The 20,712-nt window shown below is 41.6% G+C and overlaps 2 protein-coding genes across 6 annotated transcripts; one reads left to right on the plus strand and one right to left on the minus strand.

The window, feature by feature from the left end:
- Positions 1-3,017: 3,017 nt before the first annotated feature.
- Positions 3,018-20,312, minus strand: Brf (Brf RNA polymerase III subunit). 2 transcript variants are annotated; one of them, XM_036818257.3, is made up of 7 exons: positions 20,045-20,312; positions 19,619-19,987; positions 19,455-19,559; positions 4,835-4,984; positions 4,542-4,768; positions 3,558-4,485; positions 3,018-3,494 (listed from the first exon to the last, which is right to left on the minus strand). In XM_036818257.3, the coding sequence occupies exons 1-7, from the start codon at positions 20,115-20,117 to the stop codon at positions 3,346-3,348; spliced, it is 2,001 nt and encodes a 666-aa protein (XP_036674152.3). In that variant the 5' UTR covers positions 20,118-20,312; the 3' UTR covers positions 3,018-3,345. The 2 variants fall into 2 exon arrangements, with proteins under 2 accessions (XP_036674152.3, XP_065723104.2); XM_065867032.2 differs by lacking the exons at positions 19,455-19,559; positions 19,619-19,987; positions 20,045-20,312 and adding an exon at positions 6,599-6,774.
- Positions 8,244-19,231, plus strand: lute (BTB/POZ domain containing protein 3 lute). Of its 4 annotated transcripts, none has more exons than XM_036818256.3 (6): positions 8,244-8,398; positions 13,264-13,604; positions 15,891-16,412; positions 16,472-16,625; positions 16,687-17,361; positions 17,419-19,231. In XM_036818256.3, the coding sequence occupies exons 2-6, from the start codon at positions 13,310-13,312 to the stop codon at positions 17,945-17,947; spliced, it is 2,175 nt and encodes a 724-aa protein (XP_036674151.3). In that variant the 5' UTR covers positions 8,244-8,398; positions 13,264-13,309; the 3' UTR covers positions 17,948-19,231. The 4 variants fall into 4 exon arrangements, with proteins under 4 accessions (XP_036674151.3, XP_065723101.2, XP_065723102.2 ...); XM_065867029.2 differs by having other exon boundaries at positions 8,246-8,459; XM_065867030.2 differs by lacking the exons at positions 8,244-8,398; positions 13,264-13,604 and adding an exon at positions 14,638-14,981.
- Positions 20,313-20,712: the final 400 nt, after the last annotated feature.

A 20,712-nucleotide genomic window follows, 5' to 3' on the forward strand; every position in this document is an offset into this window, starting at 1 on the left:
GGCAGGACAATTGGAAATTGTCTGTTAACTGCCACTGCAACGCGCAAGGATGTGTGCCCATTGGAGCGTGCCTCCGCAGATGACTGCTGGCACTCACCTGCTGCTGCTAATGCCAGGCCATAATCAGCGGCCCCCGAAAGCTGACCAGGACACCCCGTCCCCTTTAAACCACTTGACCCTCCTGGCGTCTTGCGGCCAAAACAGTGGGTAAACACTCGCCAGCGATCCGCTGATTGGGCAGGAGGTCGCCATTACCAACGCCATTAATGGCTGCACTGCGCCATCGACTCAGATTTCGATGGGCTGTAAACGTGTGAGCCCGAGTCAACTAATGGCTTTGTATTAGCCAGATCCGCCATTAAGTATTCAGCCGTCAAAGAACCAAATTTAATATTCAAAAATGTATTTAAAATATGAAAGACATATTTTTTAATTTTTATAATTTATATAGCAGGAAGTTCTATCTCCATTAATAAATTTCCGTTTTTTTTTCAATTTAAATAGTTTAACGCATTTCGAGAAAAAACATGGAAAACATTGTTCTACCAATAAAAACTAGAACCCAATTATTCATTTGGAATTAGAAACCGAAACAGGAAAAAGGACAACGGCACTAAATATAAAAGCTATTAAAACTCTCACTTTGTCATTGAGACTGCCATAGGCCTAACCCACTTTAATAGACCAAAACAAATTACTAAACAAAGCATTTAGCGGCTTAATTAATGGGCACGCGGGGAAAGCGCGTTTTAATTATTCATTGGGCCGAAATAACACTCGACAGCGAAAACACAACATAATTAGCGCATAAATTAGTTGGCCCACATAATATTAAATCACAAATCAAATGCGAAATTGAAGGGTAGCTTTAAATTGTTGGGCACATTTGATGAGCTATAAAACTGCACCACCTAATGCAACTAATTTGCCGGGGCAGTTGGATCTAATTAATCAGATTTCCAGTGCTTAATGTCCATTTAAATGCCGGGCGTGGCAGAAATTAGGGCTCTCAAGGGCGAGGGCCATCCACGGCGTATACTTAATGCAGTGCACTTTAAGCGTATTAAACGCTCTGTGCCTCCATTTACTCATTTATATATTGTTGTCCCCTGCCAGTGCGCCCGGCCAAGCGGATTCAACAGGCACCCACACAACTTATTTTAATTAAACGCATTATTTTCGCATTTTCGGTATTTGCCGCTGCCGCTTTATTTGTTTCCACTTATTAAATACTTTCCAAAATGGTCTCCAGCGTCGCCAGAAAGTCCACCGACCATGGCAGCCTGTGGCTGCTGTATTTAATAATAAAGCAGCCAAATCCGCAAATAAAGTGTAAATGATAAAATTTTTATTGAGAGAAAAGGCGAGCGAGAGCACCGGAAAAAAGTAAATCAACAGATAAAATATATAAAAAAGAGCAGCCAACAAAATCCGCCAGAAATGAAATGACCTCAGCTTGGCACATTTTTAATTAAACTGCATTAAAATATATGGCAAGCGTTTGTTCAATATATACCATATATTTTATATTGAATTTTAGCGGAAAAGAACGTTTTTTTAATTAATATGCCGCAACTGACAGTCGTCGCAAGAGCGTGAAGCAAATTATTGCAAAGCACATTTAAGGCGAAACGAAGTGTGAAACAAATAAAATACCCTAGAGATACAATAAACAATCACATTTACCTTAATTTATAATTTTAAAGTTTTTTCTTTGATTTTGTAGAAAAAGAAAAGTAATTTAAATTGATAACAAGTCATGATTTTATGACCCCTCGCATTTCACCCCATAAAAAGTGCATAAGACAGAAAAAATCCTGGGCGAAAGCGTGCACAAAAGCATTAAAATTATACCATCAGGGATTAATGTGCTTAATCGGGCGATTATCCACATCGAGAGGCGTGCCAGGACGAACTCCCCCCTAGTTTTAAACTGTTCCCAGCTGGCGGCGCATAAATTAGTCACACTGACCAGGAAACTTCCAAGTGGCTGGTCAAGTCAAGATGTCTACTAATTGCCATTTTACTGTCACATTTGCTCGGGGACTTACATGTGCATACAATTCACATTATCGTTGCAACTTGGCCGGCTAAGCCTGTGCCGGGAAATGGCCAGGGCCACGCCCCCCATCCAGGACTCTCGGGCGGTTCGTGTGCATTTTATTAATAATTATCCTCTGGGCCCCCACTGTGGGCTTATGCAAATTAGCGAACGGGCATTAAGTGCAGTTAACTTCAGCCTGCTTCGGCAACCATTTGGCGAATTTCAAGTTGAAAACGGGGAAAGCTGGCCGGTTCTCAACTTTACTTCCGGCATAAATTTGTTGAAAAGTGAAATGAATTACATGTTCTACGGACAGAAAAGTTGCAAACATTTTAGTTGGAATGAGGGAAAAGTTTAAAGCGAAAGTTAGCTATGCATAATGAAATACATTCGATAATTGCCTGATTTTATGCTTTCCATTTTAAAGCTTTACTAGAAGAAAAAGTTTTGTGTTTGTGAAAATTTGAACAAATATAAAATTATAATAGAAGAAAAGGTAATTCTTGGATAATTTAAGAATATTTATTTTTTTTAAATAAAATTAAGACTTTACAGTTCTCATTAAATACAACGTAATTTTGTTTTTACTGTCGAGTCATACACTTAATCCTAAAGTAAAACAATACAGTTTGCTAATTTGTTCGGAATAGACATCACTTACAATTGGAAAATCGCAAAGGCGCCCCAAGAACCTGCCCCAAACTATGCTATACTTTATGGTAGCGCTGGCGCTGACTTGCTGAACCGGAGGCAAGTAAATTAACACTAATTACAACATAATAACTATAAAATCGCAGAGACAAGTGCTCGGCAGACTCAACAGCTCATTGCCGGGCACTTGCCACTCATCGTGGAGCCGGGCCAAGTTCCTGGCCGGGCCAACAACTAAACTGAACTGAACTGAACCTAGCTGAACTGAACTGGCCGCCTGCAGCGCCGGAGAAAGGCAAGCAAAACAGAGTGCAAAACATGATTAAGAGTGAAATATTTATTTGCAGCACTTGGAGGCGCGCCACGGCAGCGCCAACAATTAGAAGCTAGGAGCTAGGCTACAAGTACCAGTCCAGAGTGCACGGGAGTTCCGGCTGGGCTTGGCGCCTCCCCGCGCCGACATGGCTTAAACATGTAAATGGCTGCGAGGCGAAGGAGCCCATGATTTAATGGCCTCCACTGCCAGCAGAGCGGCGGCAACAAGTGCACGGCCCTTAATGCTTAGTTTAATTGTATTACGAGTAGGTTGGTTACTATAAAGTCTGTGTGTAGATACTAAAATGCTTTAAACGCTAAATGCAAGCTTATGTCTAGTACTCCTCCTCCTCGTCAAAACCATAGCCAAACTCATCGTCATCGCCGCCCGTGTTGAGCATGTCCTGCAGCGTGGCCTCCGGTTCTGCCTCGGGTTCGGCATCAGCCTCTTCAGCTTCCGCCTCGACATCTTCGTCCAGTTCATCTAGGAAGCAGATATACAGATTATTATGCAGGCAAGTCTTTTCAGTTAGTCGTTTTGACCCACCTGCCTCTACTACCACTGATGGCTTGGTATCCGGTTGCTCCTCATCCGCCGCCTGGCTGACTGGCAGACCCACCTCCACCTTGGGTCGTTTTCGACTGGGTCCGGGCAGATCGTAAGCTGGCCTTGCGGCCCTGCTCTTGGGCGCAATGGGTCCTTCCTCCACAATAACTGGCTGCTGCTTTATATCCTCCAAAGTGCTTGGTTTGGTATCTGCACTCGTGGCAGGAGAGTCATCCATCAGACCACCACTGCCGCTGGTCAGGGTCTTGAGAACCTCATAGTCGATCTTACTGGAGATCTTCTTTTCTTGCAGCATCTTCTCGATGGCTTCCCCGGCTGTGGAGGATGGTCCGATGACTTTTTTGCGCGGCTTGCGCTTCTTTCGCTCCGGCTTGCCCTCCTCACGCTCCTTGGCCAGACGCTCGTCGCGCTCCTTCTGCTCCCGTAGATACTCCGCATTGAGGTTCTTCCACATTTCCAGCTTGGCCACCGCCTCCTCCTCGGTCAGCACATACTGATCCAGTTCATCGTCGTTCAGATCGTCGGTTATGAGTTCTTGTTCCTGCGGCTGCTTAGCTTTCTCCACATCCTCCAAATCACTCTGGGTCACCCTACAAATGGCCTCAATGTCAGGTCGCAGGCCTTCAATGCCAGCCACCAAACCACCTGGTTCAGCCTTCCGCACATCCTCGTTCTTGGCTATCAACTCGTTGATGACCTGAGCATTGGATTGTTCAATGAATTGTCTGGACTCCTCCAGTTCGAGATCCTTTTCCGAGGTGCTATTGGGTGTGCCGGGCGAGCTTATTGGAGTGCTTCCCTTTCCTTTGGTCAAGTGACGGTAGACGGAGTTAGAGTACTTTCCCAGGTCCTTTTCCAGATGAGCATCGATCTCCTTTTGCAGCTCCGTGAGCTCATGCTCGCCCATCTGAAAATGGGGTACATCAATATTAGATATAGATACTTTAAGATATACACACTCACATCTTTGATCCTCTCACGATCCTTTTTCCTTGCTGCCTTGAAGGAAGGCGGATCCTGTTCGCGCTCCAGGTCGACGGTCATGAACTCCTCCAAAGTCAGTCCACCCGAGGGGGTTTCCGCGAACTCCGAGAGGCGCTTGCGGAGCGTTGACTCGTGGATCTTGACCACACCTATCACGTCCAGCATTGTGCGACTGAAATCGTGCATGCGGGCCGCAATCAGCAGCGCTTGAGGTCGAAAGTAATCCCCTTTAGTAGCTGGGGCGGTTAAATTCCATTTCGCGGTTCACTCACCTGCGCCACAAAGGCCAGTGGGTCGTCGCCCCGAGTGCATGCAATCCTTCTTCATCCGCTGCACAATCCGCAGAGCCGTCATCGAAACCTCGTGTGTTTTGGCGCCCAATTGCAGGCGATTGGCAAAACGCATGATGTACAGACACGGATCTGCAAGGAACAATAAAGATATATATAACTGGGGAGATATGGAACGAAATCCAAGGAAAACCTCAGCTTGAAATACCCTTGACGGTTCAACGAAAATATATTTATTACTAGTTAGTATGGTGATATTAATCAAATTAAGTCTATGAATGTAGACACAAATTAGCAAAAAACAATAAAGTTAATTTTAATAGCTTTGTAATAAATATTCTGTGTTAACTGGTTTTTTGTTTGATATTTCAAAGCTAATCATGAAATACATGTACTGTAATTTTGTTATCAAACTAAAGAACATAATTACACTACTAAGAACTAAGAAATGGGTCTTAAGAACTCACCTCTAATCGCTGATAAAACTAGTACTACCCTCAGCTAGAGTACCGTAATAAAATCAAGACGTTCCAATAAAACGGGCTAACTGCAAGAGCATCAGCCGAAGAACTTGTTCGACGACCTTGAAGCCGGGTCGGTCTAGCCAATGAAACCGAAAACATTCAATAACCGGCCCACGTCTCCATGGACAGCTGCCGAAATAAACAATCTTGAACCCGAACTTCAGGTCCGATATTATTCAATTCATTCAACTTTTACATGGCAATGAGAGGTGCAGAGAGTCGGTTTCTGGAGAGTGAGCAGCCAGAAGACTTCGAAAGCCGAAGAGTCGCGAGCCCAACCGAGATTTTCTATCATGCGATAAGTTTTTTTGGTGCTCTCTGCACGAACATCACGCATCCGTCACGTAGTCCCGCCAAAGGTTTTGGGCCATTCATTGGCCTATTAAACCGATAATTAGCCATATTTGAACTAGATGAAAGACAGGCCCAGCCAAGGAAACCCACATGTGCAATTAACACTTGGCCCAGTCATTCAGTCATTTCGGCCACAGCGCAAAAACAAAAGCCAAACGCAAATGCAAACAGCAATTAACGCACAACAAATACGTCGAAAAAATACAAAAAGCAAAAAAAAAACAGTGCGAAACGCATTGGAAAATCAAAGCCAGCAGACACACGACCTTGCCAAAGTTATTTGCCAATCGTTTTTTATACTTTGTACTTAACTCACGGTTTACAATTTGCCCGCAAATTGGTCTGGGAAAAGTGGACGAGGAGGAGGAAACTCAAGATTATAATGCCGATTTTCTAAGGGCTTCGAGTGGATGGTCACTTGAATTATACAATTACATTTTACACAATTGTTTGGATAATTGTTTAACTTAATGACCAAGTAAATGGTAGGCCATATCGTCTTTAATTATTCATATAATAATAATGACAGACGCAAGACTTACATCATTTATACTCAATAAAATGATGGAAACATAGCGGGGTACTCCGTTTACTTGCAGTTTTTAAGATACTGAAATTTGTTTCAATTTTATGTGGAATTATTTCTATGCTTTAACCAAAAGAAAATACTTCCTATACAGTTTTAAATACCTTGTGTACTTATTATTACGAAGGATATACAAAAAAATTACTTTATTTTGCAATTGAACAGATAATTGTAAAACAAATACGTAATATGTATATTTTTACTTAAGTACCAAATTACCAGCTAGTTTTTTACATTTATCCACCCCTATCCCAGGGTTTAGCACATTATCCCGGAACTTACTGCTAATCCTTCGCCTCTCCAGACCCCCAGTTGGTTGTTTGTGCAGCGCCACTTGACACACAAAGGCAGATGCTGTTAAACGTCAACCCCTGCTGACCGAGGGAAAAAGGGGGCGAAATCGGGGGGATGCTTGTCAAAGTCTCGCCAACTGTACTCCTCAAACAAAACAAAAATGAACTCCGGCAAAGGATGAAAAAATTATTTATTAAACCCTAATGAATGGGCACATTTGTGCAGGCCCAGCAGCACACCAGCCCTCCAACTCTGGCGCCCCCTGAATGAGCCCCACCCCCTTCACAATCCTCTTAGCCACCGTCCCTGCTTTTTTGTTGCTACTGCCGTCGAGTGCTCCACTTGAAAAATGATGCCGGTGATGCGGTGACTACGAACTCCGAACTGCGATCGGAAACTGTGACTGCATTGACCCTTCAGCACAGCGCCCACTCATCTGCCACAGCTGTTACTCGAACTGCTGCTGATGCCGCTGTAACTGTTACTGCTGCACTTGAAGAAAATGTGTTTTAATTAAATATCAAAACAATAAAAAAAATCCTATTCAATCATGATATTTTTTTACCTTTTAGCCCTTTATCACAAGAACAATGTAACAAATCTTAAAGCTAAGAATATTCTCATTTCCCAAACTACTTTCAAAATATAGGGATGTCAATTACAGTACAAAAACCATTTTGACGAATAAAGCGTAGTGTTAGAAAACATTAAAAAATTCAAAAAGGATTTACCAACTCTTGAAGCAAAGAATATTCCTGCTTCCCAAACTACTTTTGTATAGTGCATAAATATTTTTAAAAATATAGAGACTATATCAATATTAGTATAAAAACGATTTTTGACGAACAAAGCGTAGTGTTAGACAACATTCAAAAATTCAAAAAGGATTTGCCAACTCTTAAAGTTGTCTTCTAACTCTTTTTGAAACCAATTAAATATAACTTGTATAACTGATTTTCAACTTAATTAATCAAATGTATTAAATTGAAATGACTTCAAGTTTTTCTCACGTCTTTAGATTTAAGGGCCCTTGTACACTGGTTTTTTTTGAGTGTGCTGCTACTTCTTGACAGTTGCCAGCACGGCTGTTGCTAATGGTTTCTTAATGTCACCCGACTCCTCCTCGCAGCCACCTCCTCCCATCCTTCTGGCCATTTCGCAACTGCAGCTAGTGAAATTATTATTATTTAAACTTTATTTTTGCGTTTGTCATGACAGCAATTATCATTTTGGGTGCACCAAGCACCCTACTCCTCCTGCTCTGCTGATTACTCTGCATTCTGCGAAAATTGCCAGCGATTTCGGTTCGAGTTTTCCTGCCACACCAACAATTAACTGCGTTTTGCTGCTTTAATTGTTTTGTAATTGACCAAGAACGCGAGATTAATGAGGAAATGCAATCTGAGAAAATGTCGCGTTCAAGAGTCGTGCCAACCAAAGCAAAACCATCAAAATTGGTAGCACTCAATGAAAAATAAAGACCAATTCGTCGCATTTATCGCATGCAATAAATTACCGTCTCAAGGCGAGCGAAAAACAGAAAAAAACCGAAGCTAAAACCATATAGTCGATCGTGGTCGATCGGGCGGCGAGTCTCGAGTTGCCGGTTTTGAATCTCACTTGAAAAATTAGTATCTCACTACGAATTCGTTCGTTGACTCGCGCAGTCGCAGTCGCCAGTCGAAAATAAATCGAAAAACTCAAAAACGTGGACGGTCGTCGCGCATGCGCAAACCAAAAAAATAAGAAAAGAAGAAGCTGCGAGGAATAAAAAAACCCTACTCATATGTAAGGCCCATCATTTCATCAGTTGTCTCCGGTCTGCCGTCCATCCCAACAAATTACAAAAGTGTGTATATTTGTCCGATTGCTTGTTAAAGTTATAATAATCGTTGACAAAGTGCGCGTAGCTCGTTTGTTTGTTCTTCTGTTGACGTTTTAATTTATGTGCAGTTTTGTTTTTTTCACTCAGCTGACTGACAGCTTTGCGATGCCGGTTGAGCGTGAAAAAAAAACGAAAAACACCTCAGGAAAATTGCTTTGAGTGAAGTGCAAAAATAACAGAGAAGCAAAGAAAAAATCCCCAAAAATTCCACTCAGATAATTGTTTCTAATGATCGTAAATTGGATATGCCCCCAAATAATTTCCGCTTACGTCATAAATCAATGATTTTAACTGTGGATAAACAGTTGCTGTAGTTAATGAATTGTTCTAATATTTAACCCATTAAGTGACAGACGGAAAGTGCTTAGCAATGCTAAAAATAAATTAGCAAACTGAAGAATGCCTCTACCGGTTCATTAAATGCTCCCAACTCATCGAAACCCATTGATTTTTAATTACTGCCTAATGATCGACGCCTACAAATCGGAGTGTAAGCAAGTTGAGATCTCAATCGAGGCTTAACTCTCTTATCACCGTGAAATAAATAGTCACGCCTTGTAATTATCCGTTAGCTTCACTCTCGGTTAATTGCCGAGCATTTGGCTGTAATTTACTGCTCATAACTATGATTTGTGTTTGGAGGCGCTGCTTTTAATGACAGCCCTCCCAGTGTTTGTAGTACTCCCCAAGTTTTTTCGAAAATACTCGAATTTACCGGTCAGCCAAAGTCCCACACTATTTCGTGTTTGTATTTCAAAACAAGGTAAACTTTTGAGAGAAAAAACCTAATATAACCCCACCCAAAAAAAATAGAGAAAAAGCTGCTGGCAAAGCAAACAAGACACATCTATACATCGAATTCGCATTTAGAATTCCACTCAAGAATCGCGCAAGCTGGAGGCATGAATATCTAAATATTAAGTAACTCGCTGACAATTTATAAGTTTTAACTAATATATATGCATAAGGGAAACCAAAACGGGTTTCGGCCGAAACAGAGAGACGGCAATAAATATTTGACAAAGAACATGTCACCATAGCCACAGAAACAAATATAGAATTCAGCAACTCATTCCGAGACGAAAGACCATTCAAATGGGGATTTTTCGGGGCCGTAAAGAATCCAATGCAAACGAACAAAAGTAACCGATTGTAAAAAAATGTTAATTTGTCGAGTCATTAGACAAAATGCAACATGACTTACCAAATAATACCAAGAAATATGAAAAGTGAGTGAGAAAAACTGCATGTTAATGTCTATAAAATTATCTGCAAATTAAAGCGTCTAAAGCCAAAGACGCTGGCTGAATAGCTAAAAAGCTGATAGACCGAGAAACTAAAAAACTGAAAGACCGACAGCTGACGGTCTGAATAATTGCGAAACAACCTAAGGGCACTCGAAGCGAGGTCCAAACTCATATGGAACCACCTCAAACAAAAGTCGAGACTCTCACAAAATGGAACTTCGGCGGTGCAGCTTGACGAGAACTAGATACTCTGGTCCAGAAATCTTGTCAAATGAGGCACTAAGCGTAGCGAATGCAAATATTTTAACAACCTGACGTAGAACCTTTGTAACGGCGTGACTACACTACAGTTTATTTTACAAACAGCAGTATTTTTGATAGAAAACAATTGAAATCTGTTAAAATAAATATAAGGGATTGATTCTTGATCTATAGTTTCTGATAGAAAATACTTAGGATTCAAAAGCGATTTAGTTATATTTTGACAGATTTTTAGTCATACCCTAAACATTTATTTGATTTATTATATAAATTTATAGAAGCCCTTATTTATATGGTACCAAACTTGTTAAAATAAATCTACTCAGGTAAAAAGCAAGTGACATATGGCCTTTATAGTACAAACTTAATTGAACTTCCATAATGCTGAATGAAATATGAAATATATTTTCTGCTTTCGCAAATGTTATTAAGGGAAAATAGCTTAAAATAATTATATCTGTTAATCTACATTAATTCTTAACCCCTTAAACCTGTTTAACGACTTGCTGTTTTGACCCCATTTCGATTGTTATTAAACTCGAAACCTTTTAAATTCGTTCCTTGAAGCCCTTATCAGATTACAGAGTTGGCTTGGCCATAAAAACCCAAAAAAATTGTACAAAGTTAGCAAATTGGCCGAGTAAAAATAAAAAACAAAAATCAGACAAGCGCGAACAATTAAAGTGCAAAATCGGCAAATCAACGAGCTCTTTTGCTGACCACTTGACCGACTGATCGCCCAATCGACAGTTCGAGTGCTTGGCCAAGAGTTCGACAGGTTATTTTTTTATTTTGTGGGCCACGTGAGCGAATGAGTGTCTGGAAACTGCTATGTGAGGGGCTTCAGAGGTCGATTACTTTCGGGGCCTAGATTTTATCCAGAGAATCAGGGGGCTTTATGTCACTTTTGGTTAATCAACTAAATGCGTGGCGATTGCAAAATGCTTGTGGCAGGGGAAAAATGCAACAAAAGGAGCTACAGCTCGTTAAAAAAGGGCCGAGAAATAATGAGAAAACAAAAGACTCCACACACACAGTGACTGCCAGAAAAAAAAGATACAAACTCTTCACTTTTTCAGTTTTTATTTTCTGCTTTGCTGTGATCTTGTGGATGTGGTTGGATTTTTTTATTTCTCCTCTTTTTGGCGAGCATGTAATGAGGAAATAAAAATCGAAAGTGTTACGCGGGCGTTTCTTTGGGGTCTCCCCTTTACCACCTTACCACCTTTTTTCGGCCAGAGTGTGCGACTCTGACCCGAGATTTGGCCAAAAAGTGGGTCGCACCATTTGCAATTAAAGAGGCAATGAAAAGTGAAATAAACCCCGGGCTGAGAAAAACAACGAATACAATTAAGAAAAGGGCGGCCAAAGTTAATGCAAGCGGCAAATAAGAAATGCACCTTTATACCGCCAGTGCAATTCCAGGCCAGAAATACGCATTTAATACGAAAATCAGCGCTCACACACGCGAGAAAGAAATTAAACAAAACATGCCGAAATTGAAATGTGGCTGGAAAATAACAAAAGCCCACAGCTGATGAATAATAAACGTGACTCGATTGTTAAGCCATGAAATTAATTTAGCATAAATTGTATGTGTGTTTTGCATAGCAACTAAGAGGGTTGAGGGGTTAAGAAGAACCCTGGGAGGTTCAGGGGAGGAGTGCCAGTAGCTGCTTAGAATTTTATGCAATTTATTTCAGTGTGAAGAATACAGAATAAATTTAGAAAAAATGTAATCTTTAAAGAACAATTATCAGATCTTAGGAACCCTTTCTATAAAGCTTCCTATAAATTTACAAAGTATGTAAAAAGTGTTTAACCGCATTTGTACTTATCTATTAAAAAATAAAATATTTCACCTACAGTAATCAATCACAGAGAATTGTATGAAATTATTTATCATGTGAGATGCCAACACCTCTGATTTCACCATTAAGTTGTTAACATATTTAAGGCTTGCGCCTAATTGTATTTTTCAAGGGATATTTATTCTGACAAATGAAACATGAATGATGCAGCAAAATGTTAACTCAAACTGTTCAAATTCAAAAATATTTAACTGCGATGTGATGATTCTCTATTGTTTCGTAAGCTGTTTTGCAACACTGAAAGTACTGAAATTAAATATACAAACATCAGTTGTTTACTACTATATTCTAAGAATATTCTAAATTCAATTGGAGTACTAACTAATTAACACCTCTAATTATATAACATGTTTACTTATTACTTAATCACCCAGAATGTCGTCAGAGGTGAATCTTTCACAGCTAACCAACACTTATTCTAGTCAAAGATTTAACTCGGTTCAAAGTTCGTACCCGGAGACGAATCCAAGCATGAAGAACTTCATTAGGCGTCGACAACAAATGGCTTTGTTTATTGGGGGCGTGGCAGAGCGGAGGAGGTGGTTTTAGGAGTTTGCAATACATCATTTTGTCAGGTGGAGAGAGATACCTCTATCCACATATGTATATATTTCGCCCTCGCCGCAAACTTGTTGATTGTGGCAAAGACGGGCCGTGACGAGACAAAAATATAGTGAGAGAAACAAAAATTATGTTCATGTCTGTCGCCGTTTTGTTTTGGTTACGGACTTCGCCATGCTGCCAATTAAAAATAGCCGCTTGCATAATTTCCGCTGGCAGAGAGTCAGGTGCAAGAGTTCTCCAGTTGACCCAAAAACTTTAAAGCCCTACTGACAGGGGGTCAAAAGATAAAAAAAGAGAGGGGCTCGACTTAATTCACTTCCTGAAGCTAATAAAATGCGACAAATGCGTGCTAGCTGGAGTTTAAGTTGAAAATCGTAATGGAAATGGAGAAGTGAAAGTGCAGCCCGCAATTGGCAATTTTTCATTTGAGAGGCAAGCTCGAAGTTTGAGCCAAAATTGATTCGAAATTGTATCATTTATATCCATAAAAATCACATTATGTTACATATTGAAATAACAATTGCGGTTAAGCTAATAGGAGTGCTATTACAATTTGCGTTTGGTCTTTCATATTAGGAGTATTTCTATATTTCGGTAAACTAGTGTGGAAAAATGTTAGGAACAGATGGAGTCTTTTATAAATTAGGCAAAACCCAAACATTTTAAAAGTTAAAATTCTTTATCTGGAATTAACGCTGTTTGCCCACTCTCTAAAGTTCTTAATTGAGTGATAATTAAATGAAACAACAAGAGATACGGAAATATTTTGTGCTTGCTTTTTAAACGAATTTTGAACTTTACGTGAGTGTCCCCTTTTTTTTTCAGCCAGGAGCAGAAGTAATGTGAAGATGACCCCACAACTGACCGTAAGATGATCGAGGCCTTTGCGAATCACCTGAGCAGCCACCTGGGACGCCACCTCTTCTACTGGGCCATCGAATCGAGCAGCGCCACTTCGGGAAACTACGGCCTCAACCTGCGGATCTCCGAGCTGATCAACAAGTTCCACGGCCCCCTCGAAAGGGGAGTGCAGGTGCTGGACCACCTGCTGACCCTCGAGGAGGACGACTTCGCCGGCCACTGGGGCAGCGCCTACGCGCACAACTATGAGCCGGAGTACGCCGCTCGAGTGCCGGAGAACGAGGAGCTGCCACCGCCAGAACACAGTGAGTAATAGATTATTATGAACTTATATATAATATACATTAACGGAATCAGCAAAAGATATATTGCTAGCAAAGTATAAGTTCCCAAAATATACATTATTATAATCGATAGTATTTAATGCCTTTTTTGAGGGTTATTTAAACGATTGACCCAAATATTTCACTCAAGATCACTAATATTTGTCTTATCAAGAGCCCAACTTAGTTCCAATACACCAGAAAGAGATTTAACTGGGTATGACTCAAAGATTAGCTTAAGCAAAGGTCAACAACATGTTTTAAATTTTTCGGCACACATCTTCGATCTGCTGCCGGCTGATGCTTCTGTTCGAGGTGCTGCTGCAGAAACAGGTTTTACTGTACACGAATGTGCTAAGAGATAAACAAACCTTGACAAGTAAGCTCGCTGGCCAGGCAAACACATCAAAATCGATTTCAAGTTCAGCGATATGTTTCTTCATGATAAATATTCGCGGGCCAGGCAATAAATAATAGACCAAATACGATTCGGACATGCAAATACCAGGTAAAGTCACCAGCAAGGCTGATCGAAAAGAGACAGACTTGTAAAAAAGAGGTATGATTGTAGGGTAATTTACCGACAAAAAAAAATTAATTACAGCCGAAAAATCATGCCTGAAATTAGTTTGGTATATAGAGTTAATTTCGTTGAAAAATACAGACACTATTGTAATTTTCCGCAGAAAAAAATCATTAGATTCAAGATCATGTTTTTGTCTGTGTAAAATAAACCTCTTGAATCGGCCCTATTAGCTCCCACACGTACACCTTTTTATGGCGCGCCATGACGGAAATACATATTAGTATCGAGTGGCCGTGATATAATCAAAATGGGTTGCGAAATCCACAGTTGACGTATTTCAGCTAATTTAAATTCAAAACAGGCGCCTAAGAACGACACTAACCAACACTTGTACAAATGCGTTTGGCAGAACTGGCAGAGACAGCGATTTTTCGTTGGTAGTCTGGCAACGCTCGACGTCAATCGTTACAGCTGTTCCAAATACAACCCTACCAAACAACGCTTTCCAGCCCTGGAAAAATATATATTCTATTCTTGGGGAAAAATAAAAAATCAAAATATCGCTGTAAAAATGTCATACGATTGACTTAAGTGAAGGCAAATGTTTGAACAGCGAGCACTCGAGTGAAGCCTGACTAATTTTCTGGGTTTTCTAACTTTGGAGCGCTTCAAATCGCACTTTTCCCCCGCGATGGCCAGCAGTAGTAGTAACAATTCCTCGGCCAACAATCACGGAGGCCACAATCCGCTCAACCGATTGTCCCTGAAATCCGCCGGAAAGCGAAATCAGGAGAGCATGTCCCATTCGCAGCCGAATGGCGGATGGATAAATGGTAAGGCGGAAAATCTAGGGGAACCGAAATTCAAGGGAAAAACAAGGAAAAACATGGGTGGTGGAGGAGGAGGGGTAGGGGCAGACAGGTGCCCTGTGTCTGTGAGTTATTGATTTTTCACACAACTCAAACAGTGTCACCAGTGGGCGGGGGGCGGTGCAGGGGCCTAACGAAGAGGGGCGCTGTCTGGCAACACAAACAACAACAACAACTGTCAACTGCGTTGCTATTTTGAGACGCTCCACTTTTAGAGTACAGCAGAACCTGCCTAACTAGAACTTCTAAGTTACAAAAGCATCTATAAAATGTAAAACGAAGAAAAATTATCGATAGTTTACAATATCGATTTAAGTTTTTCTAATTAAAATATATTCAATATTCTTTAAGCTTCAAGATTTTCATATTAAATGTATATTGTTATTAGCATTGTAATACAAAAAGATTTATTAAATGATCCCTAACTCAGAATCCCATTGCTTAAAAGTTAAAAATAATATCTTTTATACATTTAACGAGCTATAGTTGTATTCCTTAAAGCTCGATTCCCACAAATACATATATCATTAAAAAAAGTGATCCATACAATGATGATACAATTTAAATTTATTTAAATAACTAGTTCAATGTTATTTCTATAAGGGGAATCAATTATTTATCTTATCTTTCAAAAATTGAATTTCCCCAGGTGCAAACTTTCTCGCTTTACGCAAGCCTCACTGTATTTGGGGTGTAATAATTGTGGAAAAAAGGGGAGACCCTGGCATTTGTTATTTACGATGCACACGCAGCGGAAGTTGCACAAATGTGGCCACGCGTGCTGCTGGTTTTAAACGAGCTGGGTGGGATTATCAACTTAGATACAACCCGGGTAACCCATATTTTAACCCATTTATCCAATCTCATCCACAGTGGAAACCCTCAACAATGGCAACGGGCTGCTCCACTCGCCGCCCCACAATCACCAGCAACAGCAGCAGCAACAACAGCGCGGCGGAGGAGGAGCATCGCCAGCCGGAGGCGGAGGAGGTGCCTCAGCCGGAGCGGATCACAATATCCAGATAACGCAGCCCATCAGCGCCCCATCCTCGCCGTTGGCCTCGCCGGGCGCCCTGAACAGCAGCAGCAGCAGTAGTGGAGGCGGCGCAGGTAGTGGCGGAGGCATCTCCGGCAGTCCCACTGCCTTCTGTCTGCCCTCCAGTTCCGCTGCGGCGGCTGTGGCGGCCATCTCGGCCACGCCAACCAGCGGCAGTGGATCGTATGTGTGCTCTGCCGGGACCAACTGGCATTTCGCAGCCGTTGCGGCATCCAACGCCATCGATACGGCGGATCCCAACTGGCAGGCCAGCAAGGCGACGGTTCTCGAGAGGAATGCAGCCATGTTCAACAACGAACTAATGTCCGATGTCAAGTTCATTGTGGGCGGAGAGTTCGGTAAGTGTAGTCTGTATCCCAATAATGAAAAATATCTAATCTGTAGAACTATCTGACAGACATCGACCCCATTCAAACCATTCCCGCCCACAAATACATTCTCGCCACGGGCAGTTCCGTGTTCTATGCCATGTTCTACGGTGGACTGGCGGAGAACAAGCAGGAAATCAAAGTGCCTGATGTGGAACCCACTGCCTTTCTAACGTTGCTAAGGTGCGATATTAAAACATGGACTTTATACCTATCAAACTTAAATGCATCTTGTAATATTTAGGTACCTTTATTGTGATGAAATCAAACTGGAACCTGAACACATCCTGGCCACCCTGTATGCCGCCAAGAAGTACATCGTTCCGCATTTGGCCAGGGCCTGCGTCAACTATCTGGAGGTGAAGTTGACGGCAAAAAACGCCTGCCTACTTCTCAGTCAATCGCGTCTGTTCGAGGAGCCCGAGCTGATGCAACGTTGCTGGGAAGTGATCGACGCACAGGCCGAGATGGCGGTTAAGTCCGAGGACTTTGTGGACATTGACCTCAAAACCTTTGAGTCGATCCTTTCGCGGGAGACGCTCAACTGCAAGGAGATCCATCTGTTTGAGGCGGCTCTAAACTGGGCCTTGAACGCCTGCGAGAAGATGAGCATCGATGATACTCCTCAAAACAAGCGCAGGCTGCTGGGACAGGCTTTGCACCTCATCCGCATTCCCACAATGTCGCTCGAGGAGTTCGCCAACGGCGTGGCCCAGACAGGCATTCTCTCGTCGCAGGAGACAATCGACATGTTTCTGCATTTCACCGCCAAGATGAAGCCGTCACTGGGATTTCCCACACGCTCGAGGGCGGGATTGAAGACCCAGGTCTGCCATCGCTTCCAGTCGTGCGCCTACCGCTCGAACCAGTGGCGCTACCGCGGACGCTGTGATTCAATTCAGTTCTCAGTGGATCGAAGGTGAGAATTAAACACTTAACGGAAAGATTTAGGTAATCAACAAAATTTCTATTATAGAATCTTCATTGTGGGCTTTGGACTTTATGGCTCGTCGACTGGTGCTGCCAACTATAATGTAAAGATCGAACTAAAGCGCCTGGGTCGCACGCTTGCCGAGAACGACACCAAGTTCTTTTCGGACGGATCGAGCAACACGTTCCACGTGTTCTTTGAAAATCCTATTCAGATCGAGCCGGAGTGCTATTACACCGCCTCCGTTATCCTCGACGGCAATGAACTCAGTTTCTTTGGCCAGGAGGGCATGTCGGAGGTGCTCATGGGCAACGTGACATTCCAGTTCCAGTGCTCGTCGGAGAGCACCAACGGCACTGGAGTGCAGGGTGGTCAGATCCCAGAGCTGATCTTCTACGGACCCACCACCGTAACTGCAATGAGTTCTCCCACAAACTCGGTGTGTGCCACGCCCATTGGTGGTGGAGGAGCCACCGCAGCAGCAGGCGGGACAGCTACTTCAAATGGCAGCAATGGGTCTGGCAATAACGCCAACGGATCTGGGGAGGATCTGGCCGGCGATGGAAGCACCTGATGCGCACAGCTCTACTGCGCCGAGTGGCAGGGAGCCTGCTACTACCGCCAACAGCAGCAGCAGCAACAACAGAAGAGACCAACACAACAATACAAAACACAGCAACCGCAACAGCTACAGATACAAAATCGAAACTCATGGGTTTTCAGTGCAACACAACAAAGCAAATTGGAGTTTTAGGCGCATATATACACATATATATATATATACCAAGATAGTAGAGTGCTCTAGTTTTCGTAATAGTCACATATATATACACCTCGGCAGTGCGTTTTAAAGCTTTAAGACGGTTGTCAGAACAAGATCATCTCAACTAGAAAGTCACGCGATGCAAGTCATTCGATATAAGGATTTTTCGGTAATTGAAAAGATTTCCTTCGTTATCCCAAGTATGTTAAGCAAGTTAATTTCGACGGTTTTGCAGTTCTAAAACGCACTGTACATAGTTGTTGGTAATGCATATAAAAATATTTTCGAAATCGAAACAAGTTGAACATATACACCCAGAACTATATAGATACAGATTAATAGATGACTCGAAAACTTAATACGTTCCACGATTTGAGAGGGCGGGATGGGGTAAAAAGGGCGCAATATAGAGACGCATACGTAAATGCAATAAGTGAAAATCGGGCAATCAGTCAAGCTAGCGTTAACCAATATTCTAAAGAGAGTTAAAGGGACAGTGGAAACAAACTAATACGATATATACCAAACATATTTTTGCCAGCATATACCCAACATATATACACACATCTGATCTGATAATGATATATACACGCATATAGATAAACTATAGACCTATACACTCGAAGGGATAATAAGCCATGTTAGAAAGTGCATACGACGAATTTGAAAGCCAAGTTAACCAGTTTACTAAATAGGAAAGAACAAAGAAATCAAAGGATCTTGTACGAGTATGCGCACAAAATCTCTTAATATATATATTCGAATATTAATCTTGTAGTATGCATTATCTCTATTTCGTAGTTGTTCCATTATAGCTCTCATAAATACACATATGCCTTTCTACTGATATTAAGCCCCGTTCTTTGCTCCTGTGCATTATTATCATAGGCTGCTCTGCGCAACAATCAGTTTTACGTTCGACTTTTGAATTTCTTTGGAAATTGTACTGATTTTTTGCTTTTGATAAGACAATTACCGTTTTTTTATATATATATAACTATATAAATGAAAATGTTATCCTATACTGATTATGAATCTATTACCATTATGTACTTTAATCGAACAAAATACATTATTAGATTTTTGCGAATTTAAGTTTTGGGAGTTTGGAATTTTTGGAAAATGAACTTTTAAGTTGTTTAAAGGGTAAGTATGGGAAATAACTGGGAACAGCTTGCTCAAATTTATAAAATAAAACATTACTTTTCCTACACTATTGTTAAAATCACTTTTGATAAATCTTCATTGCTTTTTTGGGATAGTTCCATGAGTTTAACATTTTTATGGATGTAATTAAATATTCAAGGTGTGCACTCACCCACAGACGGTATGTTGATACAAAGGGCGTGTGATAGCTTCAAGTAGGTGCGTCCCAGCTCATAGGAGCAGATCTGCTGAACGTCGCTGATGTCGATGAGAAGATCTGGAGGAGAATAGGGTAGGATTAAGCTAGTGCACAGGGAATACCAATAAAGAACTTACGGGAGGTGCCCTCTGTCCTGCAGGTCATGTAGACGCAGGCGGCGTAGATGTGGGTGCTCTTCCTGCCGCGGGTCAGGTGCCGGCTTAAGGCCATCTTGAAGAAATTCAGAGCAGTATCCGCATAGTGCTGGGATAGTTGCAGCTGTTGGCAGAGGAGGGTGATGTCCTTCTTGGCCTTCTTGATGGTCACCTCGCGGGACTCGGTGCCCGATCCGACCTGGAACTTGCCGTAGCCGTAGTTGGTGGCCCCGCCCGAAGACTCGGCGGACACAAACTGGCCAATTGCGGCTGCTCCATGGCCAACTTCCTCGAACTGGACTTCCGAAACAATGAGGGAATCCTCCAGCACAGAACCGCAATTCATGCAAACTGTAGTAGATGACATATGATAAATAGCAAGGACCTGACTACAAATCCACAACCTACCCCGATCTCCTCGAGCATTATCCTCCTCGATCTCGTTGGATCCGCAATTGCGACATTTTAGGCCCGTCGACATGATTGCTGGGGTTTGCTTGTTTTATCTGGGTTATCTTTAGGTTAACACTATCAGCCGATGGGTCTTCTTTTGATCTATTGATTTAACAATTTTAACCACTTGTTGGCTGTCAATTCAGAGCATTTATGCCATTTTGTATAAACAATTTGCAATTTGTTGCCAATTGAAATCAACACGCTTGAAGAAACAGCTGTCCCGCCAGCGTTTTGCAACACTGTTTTTTAACAGAATTAGCTAGAGATGAGCAGCTCTCACTCACGAAGGTTTAATGACGGTAATTATTACTTAAATAAATACAATTAAAATATAAAATAAACAACAAATTTATTTTTTATTTAATCAAATAATAATTGATGGGATACACTGTTTTTAAATGCACATCTCTAGCTTTACAAAGCCGGTAAACTTTTAAGGTGACGCAATACAAAATGTTTATTATTTATTTTTGCGACTTGTATGTGTGTTCAAACAGCTTACAATAAAGTAAACCCTTCTAAATTGAGATTTAACAATATTATAATGTTAAGTATTTATCCTTAGTGTTTCCAATGTTTATCAGAACTTTATACATAGAGAAAACTTCTGACGTCACACG

Source organism: Drosophila suzukii, chromosome 3 (assembly GCF_043229965.1).
Source record: "Drosophila suzukii chromosome 3, CBGP_Dsuzu_IsoJpt1.0, whole genome shotgun sequence".
Lineage (NCBI taxonomy): Eukaryota > Metazoa > Arthropoda > Insecta > Diptera > Drosophilidae > Drosophila > Drosophila suzukii.

Coding starts and splice junctions, on each gene's coding strand:
- Brf (XM_036818257.3), bottom strand. CDS start 20,117: ATGTCGACGGGCCTAAAATGTCGCAATTGCGGATCCAACGAGATCGAG. Junction 4,985..19,454: donor TATCAACATACCGTCTGTGG/GTGAGTGCACAC, acceptor TGTTCCTTGCAG/ATCCGTGTCTGTACATCATG. Junction 4,486..4,541: donor ATCGTGAGAGGATCAAAGAT/GTGAGTGTGTAT, acceptor CCCCATTTTCAG/ATGGGCGAGCATGAGCTCAC.
- lute (XM_036818256.3), top strand. CDS start 13,310: ATGATCGAGGCCTTTGCGAATCACCTGAGCAGCCACCTGGGACGCCAC. Junction 16,626..16,686: donor GCCTTTCTAACGTTGCTAAG/GTGCGATATTAA, acceptor TGTAATATTTAG/GTACCTTTATTGTGATGAAA. Junction 17,362..17,418: donor CAGTTCTCAGTGGATCGAAG/GTGAGAATTAAA, acceptor TTTCTATTATAG/AATCTTCATTGTGGGCTTTG.